General features: G+C 41.0%; 2 protein-coding genes across 2 annotated transcripts in view; one reads left to right on the top strand and one right to left on the bottom strand.

The window, feature by feature from the left end:
* The window catches only part of cibar2 (CBY1 interacting BAR domain containing 2), a 33864-nt gene extending 12593 nt beyond the window's left edge, over positions 1-21271 (bottom strand). Inside the window, exons 1-4 of the mRNA XM_069181334.1 lie at positions 21185-21271; positions 19045-19165; positions 15925-16076; positions 10638-10854 (exon numbers count right to left, since the gene is read on the bottom strand). The gene's annotated coding sequence lies outside the window, so the exon portion shown is untranslated. The remainder of the gene's footprint in view (positions 1-10637; positions 10855-15924; positions 16077-19044; positions 19166-21184) is intronic.
* The window catches only part of gse1b (Gse1 coiled-coil protein b), a 260697-nt gene continuing 256977 nt past the window's right edge, over positions 19848-23567 (top strand). The window contains exon 1 of the mRNA XM_015368071.2: positions 19848-22763. Coding sequence (XP_015223557.2) covers positions 20322-22763 — 2442 coding nt within the window. The 5' untranslated portion in view covers positions 19848-20321. The remainder of the gene's footprint in view (positions 22764-23567) is intronic.

The raw sequence follows: 23567 nt of genomic DNA, 5'->3' as shown, positions 1-23567 counted from the left end.
TCCTGCAAAATCATAGTCTGTAAGTTTCAATTTTCCAGCAGCACCACACGACACCACACTGTGCTAAAATTCCAAAGTCACAACAATACTGAGATCTTCCCATGGCCAGCTTTTTTCCCCTGACACGAGTCCAGGAGAATATCTCTGAGGTCATCTCAATGCCATCAATAAGAAAGCAATTGGAACTGGCCAAGCCTTTGGTCACTCATAGCCAAGCTGCACAGAAGCATGAAAGAACATGAAGAACATGTGACTGCAGATTCGTTTCACTGGCTATGAATCTTTCTAGAGTATTCAATGTTCCTGTATAAGGATTTAGTCTTACTCTATACCTGTGCAAACAAATAGGAATGACTTGGTATGGTGTGAGCTGAGGTTTTTCATATTTCTAGATATCTTCACCACCCTCCCCCCTCTATAAACATGAAAATATCTCTTGAATCTGTAAAATACAATTTCAGCTTCTTTAGGTGACAGCAGGACTAGGTACTTGCTCAAGTATTTCACAAGATTAGTTCTTAGAGAGCACATGTCCCACTGTATACAGAGTCTAAAGGTGAGTTCCATCCAAAGTTTTTATATTGCATGAGTGCTTTAGTTCAGTATGACCCCCACTGAAGACCTCTCACCTCTGCTGGTTCCAGCAGACAGGCCAGCAGGCTCAGTAGACACTGGCACCCAGTACGCGTTTCTGTCTCTCACCACTACTGTCTCACATGTTACAGCTAATTCTCTACCATTATTCCTACATTTTACAAGAGCCTTATGAAAGTAAAGGGTCATTATTTATGGTGCCTCATTTTTAACTAGCCTGGTTTCGATCTATTCATTGTTGTATAAACTGGATATAATTTATTATGCCAGAAACCTGTACTTTGCTTTGTGATTGTTAATGGTTTGAATACTGGGACAGAGCCGAGAACGTGTTGCCAAAGACAGAACTGTTTTGGAGAGTGATGAGTGTGAGTAATGTTTTGATTGTTTTGAGCCACGATGCAAAGAAATGGTAAAATTTTAATTGGATCAGGACAATCATTGCATACCACAGACTGTTATTATTACCACCAAAAAAAAGTTTAACTTATTATAAACATTTCATTGAGCATTGAGCATAGCAGGATTCTGTGAATGTCATAACAGCACTTTCCACATTAGCCTGAAGGAAACTTTCCTGAGCCTGGAGTTTGTACACACAGAATAAACACTCCTAATTGGCCCTGGTGCCCCATAATTCTGAGATTTCATTGACTTCAGCTCTGGAAGGCTGAGGTGAAACGTGTTTCCATTCATAAATACATGTCATGCATGCCCACGTCTCCAGACCTCTTTCAGACAGAGTGTTGTGTGATTTTCAACAGAGGAGGACCTTTCAGGATTTTCACTAAACAAGAATGATCAATGCTTTGCACAGTAATTTTGTCAGGTTTGTTGGGGATTTAAAAGAACTTGAATTGCCTGCTTGGAGTTTAGTTAAACAAGTTCACCAGTCCAGCACAAAATCACTCAAACACCTGTTCAGAACAGCTGGAGACTTCTGAAAGTACAGTCGTAGCACAGTGGGGTTCCAGCAGGATCATATTTTTTTATATCAAGGCCTTTTCTCAGACGTAGGAGCCAAAAGAATCTGAGCCATATGATTTAAATTGTTTCCTTGAGAAAAGCAATAAAAATCCTTGTCTCGATGTTTATACAGCACATGGTATGATGTGCCTTGAAAGTGTCATCAAGGGAAATCACTATTTTATACAACCATAAATACTCATACGTAGGAGCAGCACGGTCACAGGTAAGCATTGCTGCCTTGCAGAGCTGGGTTCTGGGTTCAATCCCTGGCCTGGGGTACTGTCTGTGTGGAGTCTATGTGTTCGCCCCATGTTTCTGTGTGTTTCCTCTGGGTGCTCTGGTTTCTTCCCACAGCCAAAAGACATATGGAAGGCTAATTGGCTTGTGGGAAATTGGCCCTGGTGTCTGGTGGTGGCATCTGTGCCCCGTGATGGACTGGTGTCCCATCCAGGGTGAATCTTGGCCCACACCCATTGCTTGCCCAGACAGACTCCAGCTCTCCAGTGACCCAGAATTTCTATCAAGCAGTTAGAACTGGATGGATCCAAAGACAGAAAACACAAAAAATAACAAAAAAAGAGCAAGGTCCTTTAAAGAAAAGCCATAAAATGATTCAGAAGAACAAATAAAATAAAAGCTGTCAGAAAGACCAAGAGAGAGACAGAACAGAAGATTGCAATGGAGTGGCAATATTCAACCAAATGAATAATGAAATGTTTTCCAGCATAACCACACCGAAAGGAAACATAGGGCTGAAGCAAAGTGTCTCAGAGATAAAAATGGGAAACTTTTAGAAGAAGAAAAGGAAATGTATTAACATAATATTTCATAACATTTCAATGATTTTACCCAATTGACCCAGTTGCTTTACGTTCACTACCTAACTAAGGAATCTAACATAGACATTTGTTTTTAATCTGAAACTAAAAGAACCACTACTTTTGCACAAAGAGGCAACTCAACTAATTGTATGGCTTGTTAAGACAATATTATGCATTTAAATTAATTAAAGATCAAACACAGTCTATTCCACACTGAACAATAGAAAGGAAAAACACAAAGTTTGGGCTGTTGAGTAGTCTACAGGTAATTCCTAATTTTTTAAAATTAAGAATTTTCAGAATTATACAAGGAGTTTTAATACTAATGCAAGTATACCCTTTTCATTTTTCTATCATATTATTTACGTGTGTTTCTTTTATTTAATTTCTCTGACATTGTGGAGTAGGTTGTATATATAACAGATATTATATACACAAATCTTTAAAGCAACAGGTGAGAGCTGTGCAGGGGTCTGAATACTTTTGCAAGGCACTGTATATGTGTAAATGGGTTTTATGTATTATTTGCAAATACGAATCTCTCAAACTGTGGTCACTCAGGTGACTGGTTGCACAAATACAAAATTGGTAGTGTGACCATTTTACTGCAGGCTCTGGGTAGTGTTTCACTAACGAGGGGTATTTGTACTCTGGTGGACACGTTCCACCCAGCTGCCAAGGCAACGGAGCAGCCTGGGGGGTTGGTGGGGGGACTCGGGCAGGTTCTGCTGTTAAAACTCTATGTGTCGAAGAGGTGCCGTGAGAGAAAACAAGCTGCGACAAGCAGGATGCTTTGATGAACCACACTGGAGCTTCGCAGTCATCAGGGAGGTGTCTTCTGGGATCCTGCCAATTACGAAGGGCCTGGAGAGCAGGAGACATGGAGGCCTGACAGCCATCATTTCAGCACTCGGACAGTAGAAATCTATTCATCTGCCAGCGACCCTCACATCAAAGCGTGGATGTAATGAAAGCGATTCGTCAAGCTTTTACAGTTTTCTGTTCAGGCCAGTCCCTGACATGAGAGAGAGAGGTGGTGGGGTCCCCTCTCCCTCTTTTCTGTGAAATTTCATTTCAGGGGAGACACTGGTACTCACCAGTTGGATACAGTACTGATATTACCAGGCGGCCACATTTGTTAAACATTTTGTATCTTTTTCTTACCACCCTTTTGAATGTTGAACTGGGCTACTCTGCTTCTTTGTTTTAGACATGGATGTTAAAAGATGTATAAATATGTCAAAACTTAAACATTCACCACACAATATTGTAGCTTCAACAAATTTGTTTCATAAGGTGAAATATTAATTAGACAATATAAGGTGAAATATTAATTAGAAGATATACTGTAGTTGTATTTTGTTGTTTTATTATGTGTATTAGTCTGTCCCAAGATGTACATGAAGCTAATTTTAAAAAAGTAAAAAAGACTGAAATATTTTTTCAAAGGGATTCACGAAATTCTACTAAAATGTCATTTTTATCACATAATTTACATACAATTAAACGAAACTGAACAATTTCCTCAGACTCTGACTTCAATCTGATCATTTTCACTCTGTAATCTACACTTCTCTTAACAATCAACATTGGGATATCCACATTTGTAATTGTGTGCTTGCCAAAAACTGCTACTTTTTATATTATTGCTGAAGACTATAGTTTTAACTCCACCATATCATTAAAATGAGGAGATATAAGACTGTGATATGATATAACAGTACAGGTTAAACAGCCAAGCTAACCTTTGCAATTTAAATTTAAAGCTTGAACTGTAGGTGTTTCTGTCTGTATACTGTATGTCCTATGGGGACATAAAATGATGCACACATATTTTTTAAACTTAATAATTTAGTCAAAAATCTCAAAATGTCTCAGACTGAAGTCTTATAAGGGTGTGATAATTTGCAGTTAATGTCAACAAAAAAGTGAGATGAAAATAAATGACAAATTGAATAAATATTCAGACCCATTACCCCAATATGTTAGGTGGGGGTGTCTTTGGCAGCAATTAGAACCACAAATCCTTTTAGATAAGCCTCTACCAGCTTTACATACTGGCTTGATGCAATTACTTCCTGTACTGTTTGACAGGTTTGCTCTCTCAGGGATCACTTATGGACACCAGCTTTCAAATCTTTCCGCACTATCAAATGGATTCAGCTCAGGACTTCGACGAGCTTCCCAATGTAGCTCTGCCCTTGCATTTCAAATCATTGTCATACTGAAAGGTAACGTTTTGCCTCAGTTTTAATATACTTTTGATTCAGTCTTGAGCAGACTGAAACAGGTTTTCCTCTAGCATTTGCCTGTACTTTTCTCCATCCATTATTCCTTTAACCCCAATTGATTTCCCAGTCTCTGCTCATTGCATGAACCTGCCACTAGCATGCTTGACTCAGGGGTGGGCCTGACTGGGAGAAGAGCTGTGTAGGGACTGCTCTAAACATAATATATGGCATTTCAACCAAAACATTCCAAATATTCTCTCATCTGACCGCAACACCTTTTGCTACATTTTTGCAGGATCACTGATATGATTTGTTATAAACTCCCTGTGGGATATGAGATGGATTTTCTATTCTTTTCTTCCATCTTTCTTCCATGGAGTATCTGGGTGGTGTGAGGCACCTTCCATGTCTTGATTACTGAGCAGACTGGGCTCTCAAGGATATTCAGAAACTTTTTTTCTCAAGGATATGTTTGTGCCCTTCTCCTGATCTGTGCTTTTCCCTGACTTGTTTCAAAGGTCCTTTGTCTTAATAGTTGAGTCTTCGCTTAAAATTCCCAACCTGACTAATGAACCTTGCAGAGACAGAAGTCTTTATTCTGAAATCATGAGAGACAGTATTATTGCACACAAATAGAGGCCACTCAACTAAAGTTAAGGTAATTTTTGTTCACTTAAATTAATTTACATTTTCCACTGTAAAGGGTGCAATCATGATGTTTCCATTTGTCTTTCATATTAAGTACCTATTTACTTCTTTACTTTTGTTTTTTGCTTTGAATGTGTGGAGCTGGTTGTGCATGTGACAAATATTAATTTATGCTTCTGGATGTCATGACTGAAAGCTTTAAAACACCAAAATGTGAAAACTGTGCTCAGTAATAGTTTTTGTTCTGATATTTACATTATCATTCTCTAAATCAGGCACATACAACTCCATTTCTTGAGGGATGGAGGGGCTTTTGACTTTTAAACCACCTCTTATCTTTTTATCCTAGCTACTGCATTGAGCTTGGTGTTTGGATACGATATCCAATCACGTGTTTTAGTTTTAATCATTTGAAGGACCTGGCCTGCAGGAATGAAGTTCCACATCCCACATTTACAGGTAGTTTGCACTCCAGATTTTTCATGCCTTTCCACACATACTATAAACCAAACTTCACACTGGCTTTCTGTGTTTGCCCGTAGTTTCCAGCTTGTTTTACTACACTTCATCAAACTTTTCCACAATTTCAGAATGATTTACCTGCCTATAGACACACACACATACTGTAACTACTGTAAGTAGTATGAAAAGAAAGCACGGTTTCACATATTTGTTTGTTGAAACTTCAAGCAAACTCCTATAAGACAGTCTTAGGAATGTTGGGTTATGCTTAAGTACTGTGGGTTAGTCTGTGTGATGCGACTGGCTTCAGCTGCAGTTATTACTTAAGGGCCCTGATCACAAATTTAAATCATATGAAACTGCAATTGAAAACATGTGAAGCTAAAATAGTGGGATTCTGTAAAGTATGTTGTCATTTTTTCAAGATTATTAAACCAAGAAAATAAAATACGAGTTTCTCCAAATTTTTGCCCCATGTAATTTTATTAAAATACGACACCTGATTAATGACTTAAGGAAGTTTTAGAAGAGAGCACAGCTGCTTTGCGGTATTAGGAGTCGAACATCTTTTGCAGCAATTACCATACAGGCCAAGTATGATGGATTACCCATGAGGCTCCAGGTTTTTTTGCGTTGTCAAAGTCCTGCGGCCATGAAATGAAATCTCATGGTTTTTAGCACTCACTATGAAAAATTATTAATAGAAAATATATTCAAAATCCTGTGCATTTTGCATGGAAATGTATACAAGAGAAAGCCATGAGTGACGATACACTCACTGGTTTTACACAAAGTAGGTTCAGTGTAATGGCACTTCACAGCTGATCCATAATACAGAGGATCTTATGCATAAGGTAGAATGAACATAGTTCTACTGCTGCAAATGTTTCCCTACAGTAATGTGAATTTAATGTGATATATCTTAGTTTTGCGAAATAAGATACTCATGTACTTTAAATGTGATTTTTTATTTGACATATTGTTTTTATATACAAAAGCTTTATACTTTAGTATATTAGCTCTCTTTAGTATATTAAGTTTTTCTCTCCATCTGAATTTCTACAATGCGTTCTGTTTCTAATCAGTTTTTTTGCAGAAGAGATCGCTCTGATGTTGAACCCTTGTGGGTGACACGTACTGTATGGACTACAAATAGAAACTCATCTGTAAGTGTTAGATATCCAGTAGTGAATCTCAACTGAACCAGTTAACTGTCCTACCACCACAGTAGCTACCATCTACTTTTTCACATTATTATGTCCTAAAGGGACAACCTGTCTTGAAATGTTTTTTTTTAATCGATTTAAGCTTTAATGGCTGAACAGTGGCTCTGGACTTTTTCCTTATAGCTTTTCATAATTTAATCTGAGGTTGTACTGCTTGGATCTAAAAAAAGGAATTTGCTTTTTACCCATAAGTCTAAAGTGAATTTTCTTTTAAAGTGCAGGTGCTGAAATGTGGAGAATATAAAAACGTCAGAATGGAAATGAACTGGCAAACCATATTTCCAGCTTTTCATTGGCAACTTACTATCTTGATCCAAATCACTGCTTAGAAGAACAGGTTCTTTTTCTGGGCACTGGAACCCAGGTGTAAAATCTATTAAATCCATATGCATTTACATAGTACTTTTCCTCCTAAATAATCCTAATCCTGTGCTTTACAGGTAACAGGAGTACAGCCTCCTGTAACACAGAGGTGCTCAGTGTAGCTGTCATTTTCCAGTAGTTTGCAGTGGTTTTAGCACTTTAGTCATACAAAACTTTAAGTCTGAGCTCATAAGTGGTGTCAGTCAAGGGTATTCGGAAGTTCCACTATTACTGTTATCAAGAAAACTGATTTTCAAAGGGGATTTTTTTTCATAAATTTTTTTACAGTTCGAACCACTGGAGCTTTCATTCACCATTGATAAAAAAACATTTTTAATCAAAACCTGCTGTACATGCAATTCGAAATCTGTCACTCCACATTCCTAATCACTTAATCCAGTACAGGATTATGGGGGAGCCGGTGTCGAATCCAGCAAGAAATGGGTGTATGGGGTGCCAGTCCATCACAGGGCACACACAGATACACATGCTCACATCAGGGCCAGTTAACCTCCCAGCATGTCTTTGGGTAGTGGAAGAAACCCACATACAAACTCCACATAGAGAGCACCCCAGAAATCGAACCCAGGGCCCCGGCACTGTGAGGCAGCAATGCTGACCACTGTACTGCCCACAAATTTAAAATCAATTTTGCAAATCAAAAGAGTTAGTGGCACAATATTCATTTGTTTAATATTCACGTAGCCTTGGGTCTCAAGATACAGTACAGATTGCACTTGCTTGCATTTCTTCAAATGCAATGTATTCCCTATCGGGATGTTTAACTTTGCAGCATACATCTCCCAGCACAGGACTTGGAGTTGGAATATATCAAAGAAAACTGGTCCTGTTTATATAGAGAGAGAGATACAAACATGAATTTCGTTTTATATGGAAAAATAAAAGAAAATATTTAGGCTTCAGGTGGCAAGGTGACTACTGTACCTTATGATTGGTGGGTATTAGTCTGTAAAAGATGTGTAATAACATACAGCAGGTATCTCGAGTGATTAATTTGTCAGAGAGAAAGTGCTTTGTACTATTTTTGCATGCTTTCATCACAGATTAGCACATTTTGCATTTTGTTTTCTAGTGACAAGCTGACAGCTGTCTGGTAAAAGCTTTGAAAGGTTCAGCTTCACAATAAGAGATTCAAGTAAAAAATATGATTGTTAATTTTTAGAATATCATTTATTCATTCTATTTCTGAGTTATGTCAAAGCAGCTGTACAATTTTAAGATGTGTATATTTATATGAAACAGAAATCCATATTATGCAAATGGGCCCTAATAATCACACACTGTATGTTTTAAAAACAGTACGCCAGATTTTTTAATTAACATCCAAGATCCATCAGAAATATTTTAAAGTCACATATGCAATGAAAAATGCAAATGCAAAACCAACAAAGAGTGTTCAGACACACTCCTGTCAGGCAGGTGCTAAAGCACAACTTCATGTTTTCTTAAACTGTTGTGTCAGCTGTTGCTATTCTGTGTTCACGCACTAGCAGTGAGATCAACAAAGCTTATCGCTAAAATTAAAAGTTTTTTCCACTCGTTCTGAGAATGAATTTCATGACAGTTTGAAAACAAAACCTATAAACATAAACTCTAACAGATGTATAAACTGTGCTGGTTGAGCAACAAGTTTAAAAGATGCAGATCAGATTTTGCCCGTGTTGCATATCAGCATGCGACATTAAACTCACACTGATAGCTGAGTTTGCAGGGGGAGTCCTGTGGTGGAAACGGTGCATCTCACACATGATGAGTGAACGATGAGCCGGCAGTGACTTGTGCACTTGCAGGAGGCAGAAACTAGGGCTGGATCATCTTTTCCAAGGACCTCGCAGAAGGTGTCACATGTCATCAGCATTTCCCCCACTCAGGGAGGGAAATCTCTTCCAAAGGCAGGCTGCCAACAATAATAGCCGACTCCAGTAGGTCGGCACAGGAAGAGAGAGGCTGGAAACTGATTTGTAAGTCTCCATTCCTGAGCCAGAAAGACTTTATTTGAGCAGGCCTCAAGAGACCTATAAAGCTTCAAAAAGGCACATTCCATCCACGTTATTTCTTAAGTCCTTTTATGAGGAGCTTGATTTGAGTTTTTTTGGTAGGCTGTACTGTTTTGTGTAAAAATGTCTGTGGTGTGATGGGACTTTCTAAGCCTCTGAAAGCTCAAAGGTGAGGGTCTGTTGAAGCAACCTTGAAAACATTTTTGGCAACATTATAAACCCAGAGTGAACAAACACCACTGCCAGAGCAACATTTCCCATAGTCAATACAACTAGGGATGTTTGTGACTAGATACAATTTTACCAAAACAGTTTTCCATCTGCAGAGACATCTCTTTGGGTTTTGTCCAAAAAATGACATTGTCAAGGTTAACCTGCCCTTAGCTCTGTAATTACATCTTTGGGTAGTACTGACTGTTCTAAACAGGAGCTGTTCTTCACAATTACTGTGTAAAAAATGGAATTTAAACATGTCATAATATCTGAAGTTGCCAGTATCCTAAATTATTTCTCAAGCCAAATTCTATCTGCTTGAAACACGAACTGTGTGCTTCACCGGCACATCATAAAAGCAGTAAAAGACCATAGCATGTTGTAAGTCAACATGGAGAAAACCTTTCCCCAAACCTCCTTCTCAGTGCGGCAAAATAACTCTCACCTTGCTTCCGAAGGCTATGTCATTTGTGTCAAGCAACACCCCAGAAACTGGCCTTGTTAAGAACACCAACAGGAAACCTTGTTAGAGACAAAGTGAAATCTGTCTGTTGCAGGTGAAAAAAAACATTGCTTGGACCTTTCAAAAGCAGCAGGTTGGCAGCATAATTTATAGCTTGCACTTTTGTTTTGCAGATGTATCACGGATGTAATGATCTTAACCTTTTCTGAAATGTCACATTTTTCACAGGATAAAATACTCACTCAGCAGGAATGTAACCAGCAGCAAAAAATACAGAATAGATCCAAACAGTGTTGCGGAAAAATGTACAGACTGTTGATATTGATTGAGTTCAAGTGATGTTAGTTTAGAATGTTTATGAAAAGAATTTGCTCCAGTATATTACCACTTCAGAATTTTTGTTTAGTTTAAACATTATTTTTCAGTAGGGGTTCATTAGCAGTTCATTACGTTTTTTAGTGAAGCACATGCTGTGTTCTCATTTCAGATCCATGAGTAGGAGTAGTTAATGTTCTAGGTCATGGTTTACTACGGATACATTTACACTGATTAAGTCATCTTTTATATTTTTCAGTAGCTGATGGCTGTTTAAAGAAATCAACTGCTAAACAAATCTTTTGATAACTCACCCGAAGGGATTTGATTCAGCTCTTCTCTGACGGACCTGGTGGCTTATGAAGATGGCTGTTTGATTGTTGCCCTCCTCAGGAACAGTCTGGGTTCAGGAGTGACAAGTGTACATGCTGCAGACTGCAGCGACCACAGCAGTGTCTTCAACATGATGAATTACAATGTGGATGGCTGCTAGGTTCCCTCACAAAAACGCAGATCCGATCCAATACAAGGCTGAGAAAAGTGATAAACATATACTGTACTGTACTGTATTTGTTTGTTTGTTTGTTTTTCAACCTGCTGTACCATTTGTACCTTTTTGACTTTCATTGCTTTTCTGCAAAAATCAAGCTTTGCTTAATGTTTTTGTCTTTGCAGTCTTTCATTACACATTCCAGCTCATCTGTGTCTCCCCTGTTGTTTAAATTAATTTTAAACTTTGGCAGGATCCAAAGGAGATGTTTCCAGTCCACAATCATCGGAAAACTGGAGGATATACTGAGCAGACATTTTGCAGTCTGTTACATTGCAGGGTGGCAGAGACCTAAGGAAGGACAGGATAGTCCTGAAGAACAAACCTCTGGGCTAAGACTGGGAGCTTGAAATAGCACCCATAATTAAAACAGGCATAGGAGTGCCGGGACATCATCATCTTTCTACACGGTTCTGCAGGATTTCTGAAGGACTCACACAAGGAATGGAATGATTTTAAAATATAAAATATCGGTTGATATGACCAGAATTAAACAAAACAACCAGATCAGCTGGGCTCCGTTTGTGTTGCCAATGTGAACACATTTCTTGCATCCAGCTTTAATCTTGTGGAGAAGTAATTAATTAAAAATAAGACAAATTTACATTACTGACAAAGGAAGTTCTACTTCTTTGTGGATTCAATAATATCTTTATATATTTATTTTGCCCTTCATGCTGTTCTCTTGAAATCGAAGATAATAGAATGTACAACTGAACACTCAGTAACATTCAGTAACAGTCTTAATAAAACAAATCAAGCACTCCTTTCCCTCAGTGTATCACGACAATGAAACTGATATCAAGGCCTTCAGGAGTGGAAAGAGACAACCACCCAAGTGGTACATATTGTTTTTTCTTCTGCTATAAGGAAGACCTACAGTTTGATGGTCAGATTGTTTAATGTGACTGCTTCCTTTCATACCATTACAGAGAAAGAATGTTTTAAATTAAACATTTGTGCTAAACTTGATGTGCTGGGCTGAATGCATCATTACATCTCCAGGCAACAGCTGGAAAGAATAAGCAGTCGTTGGTTGCTTTATAAACTGCCAGTAATGGGACTGGGCACGCTGGTGTGAGCTACATACTGTATCTATGCCAGTGTTTTGTCACCTTGAGCTAACTGAGCACCGAGTCTTTCATAGGAAAGAATCAGCCTCCTCAAGCACTGCCTAATGCCTCCTAGTAAAGTCAGTATCTTGGGTGAACAGTAAATCGCAGATCATTATTCCACAGTTCTATCAGGAGATAACTGACCCACTCACAAACACAAGATTTGATGTCTTTGTTGCACCATCATCAGCATTTAAAAACATTATTTCCCTAACAGATTTAAATGTGTTATAGCCCTGTGATGTACTTCTATTGTTAGTGTGTTTGCTTACCCACATCACAGTGCTGTTGCCTACTTACAATGAGAGGTTTGAGCATTGTGGCACAGCTAATGATAGAAGTACAACAACTGGTCTGAAAGGCCAGGTGACCCCAGGCTTTTTGTGATCACCAAAAGGGTAGAACCGGTAGAAGGCAGATAGTTTATAATAACTATCATGTAATTTTCATATTATTTGAAACTAATGCAGAAGCAGTACAAAAGAAGGACAGGTGTACTGCAAGATATAGAAGTGTGGTACAATGTCCATTGCGCCACCTCGGCCCTGCTCTCTGTTGCACACTGTGGGCGTCATTGTCTACCTCACGGGCTGGTCCTGACCGGTCCTGGTCTTGCGCCGCTCCATGTCAGTTATAGCGGTACCTAGGACAGGTGCGTTCCTTTGCTTTCATCACCTGCAGGGAGACTTGGGGTTCCCCATGGGGCAGCGCACCCTGTCACCAAGGGGATCACCCCCCCTTCACCAACATGGAAAACCAATAGATTCAGCTCTGCAGGGGATGACTAGAGCATGTCAGAGCCAAGGATACATGGGTCTGCAAAGTCTGCATTGATACTGGAGTGAACTGGGATCTCGTACTGTCTGAGCAAGATCTTCCCTGTGACAGTGGCCATCCTGTGTTGAATGCATCTGGGCACCAGTTCAGCTTTTACACCATCAGCAGTTGGGTGTTTAGGCTCCTCCCGGCTCTTTGATCCACACCCTCACTCTGCCACCCAGAGTAGGTTCTCTTTCCTAGCAACCAGAGTCCTACAGCAAAACTGCCCAGGTGCTGTCTGCTCACCTTCGTCAGTCTTTACCAGGCAACTTCAGGGGACTCACTCCCACTGCACCACCTTTCAGTCCCGACCGTTGCACAACCTTTCTTCCACGGCCATGAACACAGAGACCACCCCTCCCACTGCGTTTCCCAAACAAACAGCCGGCCCACTGTCACTTTGGGGAATGTTCTCTTGTATACCTCCCAGTCTACAGTCCCATCAGATGCATTATTTCACTGCTTTCATGTTTTAAAACATTGCCTGCCTACATAATTTATTGACTTCAGCCAGGCATTCAAAATTAAAGAAAGAGAAAGATGGCATTTTATTTAGGAAATGTATATCTTGCATGCATATCTGTTAGTTACTTCCATGAATAATAGTAAAAATTTCATTATATAAGCTAATTTAGTAGTATTGCTTGAAATATAGTTTGTTTAGTGAAAGTAATATTCATCTCAGTATATAATTTCACATTTCTTTTCCATTTTGTTGTATCTCTGGCATCCCTCATGAGACATCGGCTTTTTGTTATTTTGCTTCGGATACTTATGTATCTCCTCATCTAGCAATTTCTGAAATATGCTGCGGTAACTCAGCATCTTAACAATGAAAAAGCTCTTGATCCTATGATGAAAAAGAAAAGCATTTAATACCACACAGATGGTGCCAATCATTGTGCACTGACAAGTTTGTCGGTTAGCCTTGTCTTCAATTTTGATAAATCTGACATCAGGCATTTGCTTTAAGTGGTTGTACATGGTAGTTCAAGCCTCTTTGGGACTGACCTGTGAAAGATAATGTTGCCAAAATATTCTTTCCATATTTTGAAAATGAAATGATTCTTAGTTCTGCATGCTAATTGCTTCTAACAGCAGTTTCTTGCAGAATCTTTGAATGAAGGAAACCGTAATTATTAAGTGCAAATAAATGTTTGCCTTAACACCCACTTTGTGCTTTGTATTTTTGTAAAATAAATATATTTATTAATTGTCAGTAAAATCCTTGTCACACTGACTAAAACCTGCTCTATAATCCATTGTAATTTCACCCAGAATACAGACACTGTCTCTAACAAAATGAATACAGATAAACGACATTTCCTTTCAAGTAACTGTATTTGATTTTTGAATTTATGAAAGAAACAACAGAGAAATTCTGTTTGTCACCCTTTTTAAATGCTGAGAAGTATCTGCATTTCTCCTAACGAAAGGCATGAACTGCTAAATATTGATGTTAATTTTTTCTGGGGTTTCCTCCACTTATTCTACATCTCCCAAGTCCCCGAATGGCGCCATACTAAAGCCAAGCGCAACAGTGCCTTTTAGAGAAGGGCTCACAACCGGGAAAGACTGTGCCATACTCATCATCATTGTGAGTCTCATATCAATTGTTACCTGAACAAAACCTTCAGATTCTGTTTATGCTCCCACTGAGATCATTTTTAGCAACCCCCGTTATCTTATTTTTGGGGCCTGGTGATAACGGCAGCCTTGTTACTGCTTTTTAACCTGAGCTTATTAGATCCCAAAGCTCAGCTGGACCAGCTCGGTACTGGAAAGGAATTCATTGCATCTCCTCCTACTGTATATACTGTATTTAAAGTGATTTGGGGTCCTTTAAGATGAAAAAGGCTATAAAAATGTAATTTATTATTATTATTATGGTGATAATGATTAATGGGAAGAGACTCAATTTCCCCCATGGTACCTTTTTTGCATGGAAGACATACGATCCCGTATACATTTTCAATACTTGTCATTTTTTCTATCTGTTTGTGCCCTGGAATCCTTCAACATCTGGACAGCATCCGCCTAAAAGACAACTCTTTTGCCATTCATTCACCTGTTTTTGGAGGGAGAGTTTCCAGCAGGACCACGTGGGACTAGAGGTCACTATCAGTTTGCTCGTTACAGAAGGATCTGCTGTTTCAGAGAAGCAAAATCGCTCCCGCTGCTCGAATTTCCTCACTTCAATATTCAGAGTGGCGCAAGTGCAATTTTATCTGAAACAATGCTTCCTTGTTGAGTGATAAGGAAAAGAACACAGAAAACTAACATTGTACAATTAGACCAGATTTATATTTTTGTCAACTCTCTTATTGGGAAATAACATACTTGATCAAAATGGCATTTAAATTATAAATACCTTATAAGTATTAGACATACATACAAATATTACACAATTCCAAAGACAATTTAAAACATGCTTTTTTGTTTTATATTAAAAAATAAGATTGATTTATCATATTATAAGATTGATTGATTTTCATCTGAATGCTGGTTAGTCTTGAAGTTAAAGAGACAGTAAGGAGAGCCCTAGCAAAAACTGTTTGGATGTTTGATTGCTGCCAGGAAAAGCTCTTTCAGAATTGCATAGGGGAAAAGAAAGCCCTAGCTGAACAAGGTATCTTTTAATACATTCCAGCTGTTCTAACAAGTGAAGCATTGTGCTGACTCCTGTGCTGTGTGCTCTGTGATTACAGGAACTGCAGGTAACATTGATACAAACTCAGACAGTACTGTAAGTTTTTAAGAGACCCTAATATCAAGCTCTGAATTTAACCCAGAATTGTTCATTGGCACATACCTCGTACTTTTCATCAATACCAGCTCAGAACACTGGGATGATATGTTTTACATAAGATTTTCGTTTACCTTCAGCACACATAATAGTTCATTCAAAGTGTTTCGAGGGAAAATGGCTAATGACTTGCAGAATCTGAATTTCCATAAAGTTAAAATAGCTATCACATTCCACCATCCTTTACTCAGGAACTGTGGTATTTGACTTTCATGCAGTAGATACCTCACACACACAAATGTTTCTTTGGCACATGTGAGCAGATTCTTGGCTTTGGAAGCAGATGGTTGTGGGATTTAAAAAAAACCTACCTGCACACATGCTATGATCCTCGTATTCATGATCATTGTTCCCACATTGGGAGATCTCCAGCAGGAACTCTCCAAGCAGCAGTCTGCAGTTACACGTTTCTGGCACCAGGAGGCGACATTCTGGAGAGCGGAAGGGCAAATATCAAGGAAACCTTGATAAAAGGAAAAAGAATGCATACATTATAACCACACCAAATTTACCGTTTTCTTTTAACAACTATCTCTTTTAGTTGAAAAGCATTGAAATAAATCTGTTTGCCACAATGAGATACCACAGAATTATTGGGAATCTAAAAAATTATCTCTTTATTCTGAAGCTGCTTCTTCTGAGTTTTTAAACAGGGTACACTGCATTTAGGCATAGCAAGCTCCATTATGCCATATGAAACAGTAAGGCACAAGCCTAGGGGGCTCATATGCCCCTTTTCATAGATTTTAGCACTTACAAGCATATAAACACAAACTCATAACTAATCCACGTTGTCATCCTGAATAATGTGAAGATAAGTGTTAATCATTACATACAGCACTACTATCTACATGTACACTATCTACATTTTTATTGTTAAATTCCTCAATATTATTGTTTTGTACTTATTTAGCTATTGTTTATCCAAAGGTAACTTGTATTTGATGGAGTTCTGAAGGTGGAAAAATGTCTGAAAATGCTAAAAAGAGTATAGTGATATAAACAAAGGGAATTTAGCACAATACAGCAGGTAATCCGATAATGAAAACACTACAATGTACCTAAATGACAAACCATTAAAGAAGAAGTTGTATATGTACAGTCTAAAGCTACAGTCTGAATACATGCACACTGGAAGGTGGTTAAAGATATGCCAGTGTGCCTTGGTAGCTCTTACACTTTACTTTCAGAAAATAAGATACATGTTTTTTTATGAAGTACAAAACTTCAAAAATTATCACGTCACTGTGATCCATAACCCAAAGACTTTGAAAAAGAGCATTTTTGTAGCTGTTTAAAAAGTAAAATTTGTCCTTTTAATATAAAGCGAGCAATGCAAAGACATATAAGATAAACCTAATATGGAGCTTATTAAGACCTTTAAATCTAGGTTCTGTGAATGTGAATCATGTTGAAAAAGAATGGTATTTTGAGCTGTAAGCATTATTACAGTACATACATCTGTACAACACGTTTCATCCCAAAGGAAGAGTAGGAGGGGACTAGTTTAGTGTATCGGCTACCTGACGTTCCCTCGGGAGCCATTCAGCACCAGGAGCCTAGACAGTAGATGAGGTGGAGCAGAGAGAAAATGCTTTGCCAGTTGAATTAAGGCAGAAATTGTTGTGGCCAGATTGTGCTGGGGTGGAATTGAGCCATCATAATGGGATTAACACCCCAGGGACTGAATAAAATGTAAACACAGAACAATATTGAAGTATCTTCCAAATCAGCTAGGCTTTATTCAGTGGTGTAAAAGTGTGATTTCTGAGTGTGAAAGAGACTCACAATGATTCCAGGACAAGAGAGCTGAGAGTCTAAGACTGATGATAAAGTAGATAAAAGCCAAGCACTGATCTTTGGAGGAAAGCTTTTTGTTACACAGTCTGGAACTTAAAATTGTAGCCGTTTCTGTATGTACAGTATCATTTTTGTGATTTCAGCACATGGTTTCACTAGTCATTCCCAGGAGGTCCCAGGAAGGGGTCTATGGCTTTCCTCTGACATTTTCTCACATCAGCCTGCTCCTGGCAGTGGCGCGCTCTGTGAATCACATTCTTCTCAGGATGTGAATCATAAAGATGGCAAGACAGTGACGCTCTTTTCCTCTCCGCTTGCCTCGAACCCCTCTTCCCATGAACGATCCCCCCGAGACTCAGTGCTCACGTCTGCTACTACAAAGCACCGCCCCACTTACCAGCTCTCGCCTCTCCTCTTTGTGCTTTTAAGATGAAAATGTGGACACAAGCTACAGAAAATGTATGATAGGCTAATATTTGAATGCAGTGTAGCTAAAGAGCAAGACCCTGTTCTCTCTCTCTTTATTATTTACTATCAGCACTGTGCATTCCTAGTACCTTCATTGTGGTGATTATAATGGTTTGTGTGTGAATTGAAAAGCCAGTTTCTCACTGAATGCCTTGTACACCGTTCTGGTCTGTGTCGCTGCTGTATTGGAACACATGTTAGAACAAATGACAGATTCACCACAAATGGCATGTGATAATCCTTACCTAAATCACTCAATGACTTATGCATTTGTTTGGACAGTCTTCTATTTGTTTACTGCCTCTGTGTGCAAAATGCATTACTTAATCAGCTTGAATGTGTGCTACACAAAGGAAATTGTGCAGAACCAACACTACAGTATGTAATGAATTAGAAAAACTTTCAGTTCCTAGAGTATTTTTATAAATTGTTCCTAACAGAAAAGGTTTACTACATGCCAACATAAATGTTTATCCTCTCGTTCCTCTTAATTAAAGCTTGTCCGACATAACATATCATGTGTCAGTGCAATACTATAGCTTGGGAAATCCTCTTGAGCTCTCTCACATATTCAGTGCAGCTTGTCCAAGAAGTGAGAACAATAGTTTTTTTAGATTTCAGCCTGCGTTCATAAGTAATCTGATGCAAACGGGTGAAGCAACGTTGTGACAGGTCCAGTCGTACATCTCTAGACTGTTTCCGGTGCTTAGTGATTCCTCAGTTAAAATTTTGGAATTTCTGGTAGATTACTGTAAGTGTGGGAGAAGTGATTTTTGCAACAAAGGAAAATTTTAGGTAGCACGATTTTTTGGAGGGGTGTGTGTGATGAATTTACCGAGAATTGAATGGGAGGTCCTAGCAGAAATAAAAGAGAAAATGACTTCGTTGCCCACTTCGTCGTCGTTTCATGTTAAATCTTTAAATCTTGTGGTGGTTTTCTTCAAAATAGCAGTGATGAAAAACCGGAAATTATAAAGCAATTGAGACAGCACAACATTCCAGAAACAAGGGTACATCCCTTGTTTCTGGTATTGTAGGACATTTGCGCAATGCGTTCTAAATCGCTTCCACGGTTTTGTGAAGTTAGTTTTTTTATTTCTACCTTAACTACATTATCGGAAAGGTCTCTGTTACAAGTGCTTTTTTGGCGCACTTTTACTTACGTATTCCTTGGCAGTTTGGATTGGGGGGATTTTCACATTTTCTTTGCACCGGAGCTCCTAATTTGTTGAAATTATTATTTTAAATACGAAGGACGCCAGTCAAGCAGGAAACAGTAGAGGCCTGGAACACACACAAAACAAATCACATAGTTTTCACTTAAGCGTTTGATTTTTGGATTTTGAATGAACTTTGCTCAGAAAAGGAGCAGTTTCTGGACTGGAACAAAAAGCTGTGGTCGATGTTCCGCTCATGAAGGTTTTATGTACAATGTGTTTGATTGTTTGAAAACTGAAGGCCGCACTTAAAATCTGGAATACAAAATAATTAGGTATGATGATTTGGTTACTATGGTGACTTTTGATGTAATATTATCATTGTGGGAAAAGGCTGTACAATTTACCCTAATCATATTTTTAAAGCCCCAATAACTATATGTCTTACTATGTACTGAGAGAAAACACAGCAACAACAAAAAAACATTTACAATTTTAGTGATATTGGTGTACTTGGAGATAAATGAGCCGTCTCCTTACCGGTACTCGTTCAAAGGGGTTAATAGGCGAATGCATAGATTCATTAAGATTTTATCGAATCGCATATTTTGGTAGGTTGTGTATTTTAAAAACACCCCCGACCTAACCTTAACGAACTGCAATACAAATAAACAGTTGAAAGTGGTTGAACTGATGTCTTGGCAGTCCACGCTCGGCGCAGAACAGCTGGTGGTGATTTTGTAGTGTTAGGAAAGGGCTGAGATACTGGCGAGAGCAGCGCTGTGCGCTCTGTGATCAGCGTGCTTTCTGGCTGTGCGGAGTTGCATTGTGGGTCCCTGAAATTGATCCAGTAAATTGGAGATGGCGCTGTGTACAGTGTGAGCGAGTTAGCAGCCAAAGTTTGGAGAACACAGGAAAGTTAGCAGGAGGAAAGGCGAACTGCGATTCAAATTAGTTTTTTTTTCAAGTGGTAAATCAAATTTTGGAAACCTCTGTTCGGAGGACGGGAGCCGACATGTAACTCCGCATTTCGCGTTGGAAATCGTGACTTTGTCTTTTGGACAAACGGCGTTTTCGTGATAAATCCTCTAACTGCAGGGATACACTCTTGTGCTGTGAAACACTGCATATCAGTTCAATGGGACTGTGCATTATGATAACTGTAAGTAAATACGATTCATAACTCCTTGGGGTCGCGGGAGCATAGTTTGTTGTAATATGTGTATTTACTTGTGGTCGAATGAAAGAGCGGCTGAGGTATTCCCTTGGATGTATATGAAGCTATGAACGACCCGCGGGAGATGACACCGGTTTCCAGGAAGCACCGACTCATGGCTGCAGTTCTGCCCGGAGAAGAGAGCGCCCTGGTCGGCAGCGGCTCCAGACCGGATCGTAATGGCATAGGTTTGATTTATTGCTTTATATGTGGAGGGGGTGTTACTCCTGGAAAAGAACTCAAACTACAAGTTAAATATCAAAGAGAAAACTATCCATTTTTCCCATTTTTGCAACACCAAGAGCCGGCGCCAGGGGCTGAAGAGGTTACACTGGAGGGATGCGTCCTCGTCTGCGCCGTGTGTCAGAGTTTTCTAGGGGAGCAGTGGAACTCTTTCGAGAGATCCAGGACCCCGATAGAGAAACGCATGTACTGGCTGAAAAGACCGTATCAGTGCGACTCCAGACGGATACCGCAGGAATGGAACATCTCGTACGATTTGGAAAGGAGGATCAGCGTGAGTAGCCAAAATTTTGACGCACCTGAATCCGACTTGTCATCTCTGTCTGAAAACGAAAATATGTCAGATCAGGAATTTGACTTTGGAGACCGACCGGGCTTGATCAAAGAGAAGTGTTTACGAATGTCCACCAGCAGCAAGACGCCTAAAGAAGGGGCTGCGAGAAGTAACGACGGCAGAGGCAGCCCTGATGTCCAGCTGGGAAGCCGGTTCGCTCTCAGCAGTTACGCCGGGCAGGACGCACAGAAACCGGATAGTGGCCTTCTGCCTAGGCGCTCTGCGCAGATTGGGAATCACGCGGCTCAGCCTTCAGTGTCCCTGGCCCAGTTCCCGGAGGTGCTGCCACAGCGGTGCTACAGCACCCCTTCTGTCGAGACACCTGTGCAAGACAACGGAATCATTATACGCACCAAGAGGCGGCTACCAGAGGAGAATGCCAAACATCCCGACCAGCGCCAGCGCACTGGCGACGGCAGCTGTAATTCTCGGCACTCTCTGGTTCCGCTACACAAAAGTCACAAAGCAGCAGATGTTGGCGATGCAGCGGCGGCGCTGTCACCTGCCGGCGCCTCCAGCACTCCAGACCGCGACTTTGTCGACGTCCAGAAGGGGGACGAGCCGCGCCGGGCAAATGACAGCGGCAGCAACAGTGATGCCGCTGGCGGCCGCTCCGACTCGGACAGCAATGAGATAAACATAACAAGTGACGACGACCGCGAAGTATTCGATCTCGGCAGGGAGCGTGTTCGGGCGCTAAACAGACAGAAAAGAGAGTCTGGGAGTGTAATCGCGAAGCCCCAGAGCAGTACAGCGGCGGAGGAGAGTGCCTGCTACATCTGCGGAAGCAAACTGTCCCCAGCCAACCAGTACCGAGTGTATGTGCAGAAACAAGAGAGAACCTCAAACGAGCCCTTTTTCCCTTTCCTGTGGCTCCACAGCCCCCCCCCAGGAGCCGTGGCCCTCAGCCCCGCAGGGTGCACCCTAGTCTGTGCCTGTTGCCACTCCTCGCTCATGCAGCAGTGGCAGGGCTTCGAGCTGGCCAGCGTGCCCGTGCTCCAGCGCCTGTATGTTGTGCCCCTCAACCCGGGCGTCTCAGGCCAGGAGCCCCGGCCCCCCGAGAGCTGCAAGCCGGAGCCGGTCAGAGAGGCCTGCTTCCTCTGCGGCCAGGACTGCAGCGAAGACGTTAAGGTGATCTGTGCCAAGGTGGGGGCGGGCAGTTCCACAAGCACGATGCACTTCCCCTTCATTAATCTGCTCCCTTGCCCCCCGAAAGCCAGGGGGGTTAAGAATGGCAAAGTGCACTGCTGCCAGACGTGCTACACCATCCTGGAGGATATCTGGGCGGCCTATCGGCTGTGCCTTAGCGAGGAGCTCATCACGTCAGTCAGCACCTTCCTGGGGAGGTACCACCAGGCCGTGACGGGAGCCGCCATCCAGGCCAGCTCCTTCGGGCACCCCGCGCCCCGGAGGGGGCACACCGCCGTGTGCTACCTGTGCGGGGCGGAGCTGGCAGCGGGCGTGGAGTTCCAGCTGCACGTGAACCCGCCGGGCCGCTGTGGGGAGAGGGAGCCCTTCTTCCCCTTCCTGACCGTGCAGCCGCCCGCCCCCCGCGCCAGGCCCGCGGACTCCACGGGCCTGGTCTCCACCTGCCTGCTGTGTTACCACGACCTGCTGGGCCAGTGGGTCCAGCACGAGCGGCGGGCCGGCCAGCCCGCCAGCAGCCCCTGGTCGCGGCAGTACAGCTGCGAGACCTTCGTGTGCTTCTTCTGCAGGCAGGAGAAGAGGCGCTGCCTGGGCCTGAAGATGGTGCACGTGGCCCGGCTGCCCGTGTTCCTGTATGCCCCCAGGGTCAGCAACACTCTTGTGGTGGACGATGGGAAGAAGCTGACAATCGGATCTTGTGTGGAATGTAAATCTATGGTGTTGGCTGGTCAGAATATGAAGCAAAACTGCTTATTGGACAGTGCATCGCCTCCCATTAAACACAAGGTAAGACTCACTGTGCCCCTGTATTTTTACAGTGTGTGTTCTATTATATGCTAGAAATGTGTTTGAATATGCTGAGTTTTTCTTCAAACATTAGAAGAAAATGGTATGACGTAGGGCCTTGTTTAGACTTTAGCTCATTATCCAGTTGTGCTAGTCTGGTATTGCTTTTGAACATTGTGGTGCAGCCTTATCGTAGCAGAAGGTCTGAAAGTTCATCAAAGTGATAAGCTGTGCTGATCCCAGCTGGCGCACTTATATCGCAGTTCTGTACTGTTTATTTCTGTAAGACTTCTCAACACAATTTAAATGAGGGCAGACATTAGTGACTGGAGGTCTGGATTCTGTAATCAGTTTTAAAAATCATTTGTTTCTTTTTTCATTTCTGATTCAGTATGAGTAACTGTTCTTTGTTTATGCCTTTTGTCATGCTGTGCGAATGAGTTCATACACCGGTGTGTGTTTATCTTTGGACAAAATCTACGTAGGTTGAGCATTTTTCTTTTGGCTCTGCTGGCTGATCCATGGCTGTCAACCTTGCACCCATTTGATCTCTTTCCTGGCAACAGCGTTGTGCTTTGCAGTGGAGCCAAGGGATGTCTAAACCTTGTGTAAATGCTTCTTAGCAACAGTGTAATGTCATATGTTGTGGTGAAAAGCTTGCCAAACTGATAGGAGGAGATTCAGTTATAAACCAAGGGCTAGGAAGGTGGGGCAAAAAAGAACATGGGAGGACGTTATCAGGAAAAAAGGCAGTAAAACTGCAAAATGTAGTTTGTGGCAGACATTAAAAAAGCCAGTAAGTAT

This window comes from Lepisosteus oculatus, chromosome 20, assembly GCF_040954835.1.
Source record: "Lepisosteus oculatus isolate fLepOcu1 chromosome 20, fLepOcu1.hap2, whole genome shotgun sequence".
NCBI lineage: Eukaryota > Metazoa > Chordata > Actinopteri > Semionotiformes > Lepisosteidae > Lepisosteus > Lepisosteus oculatus.
Note: the sequence above shows the minus strand (reverse complement) of the source record. Positions and strands in the feature narration are given on the sequence as shown.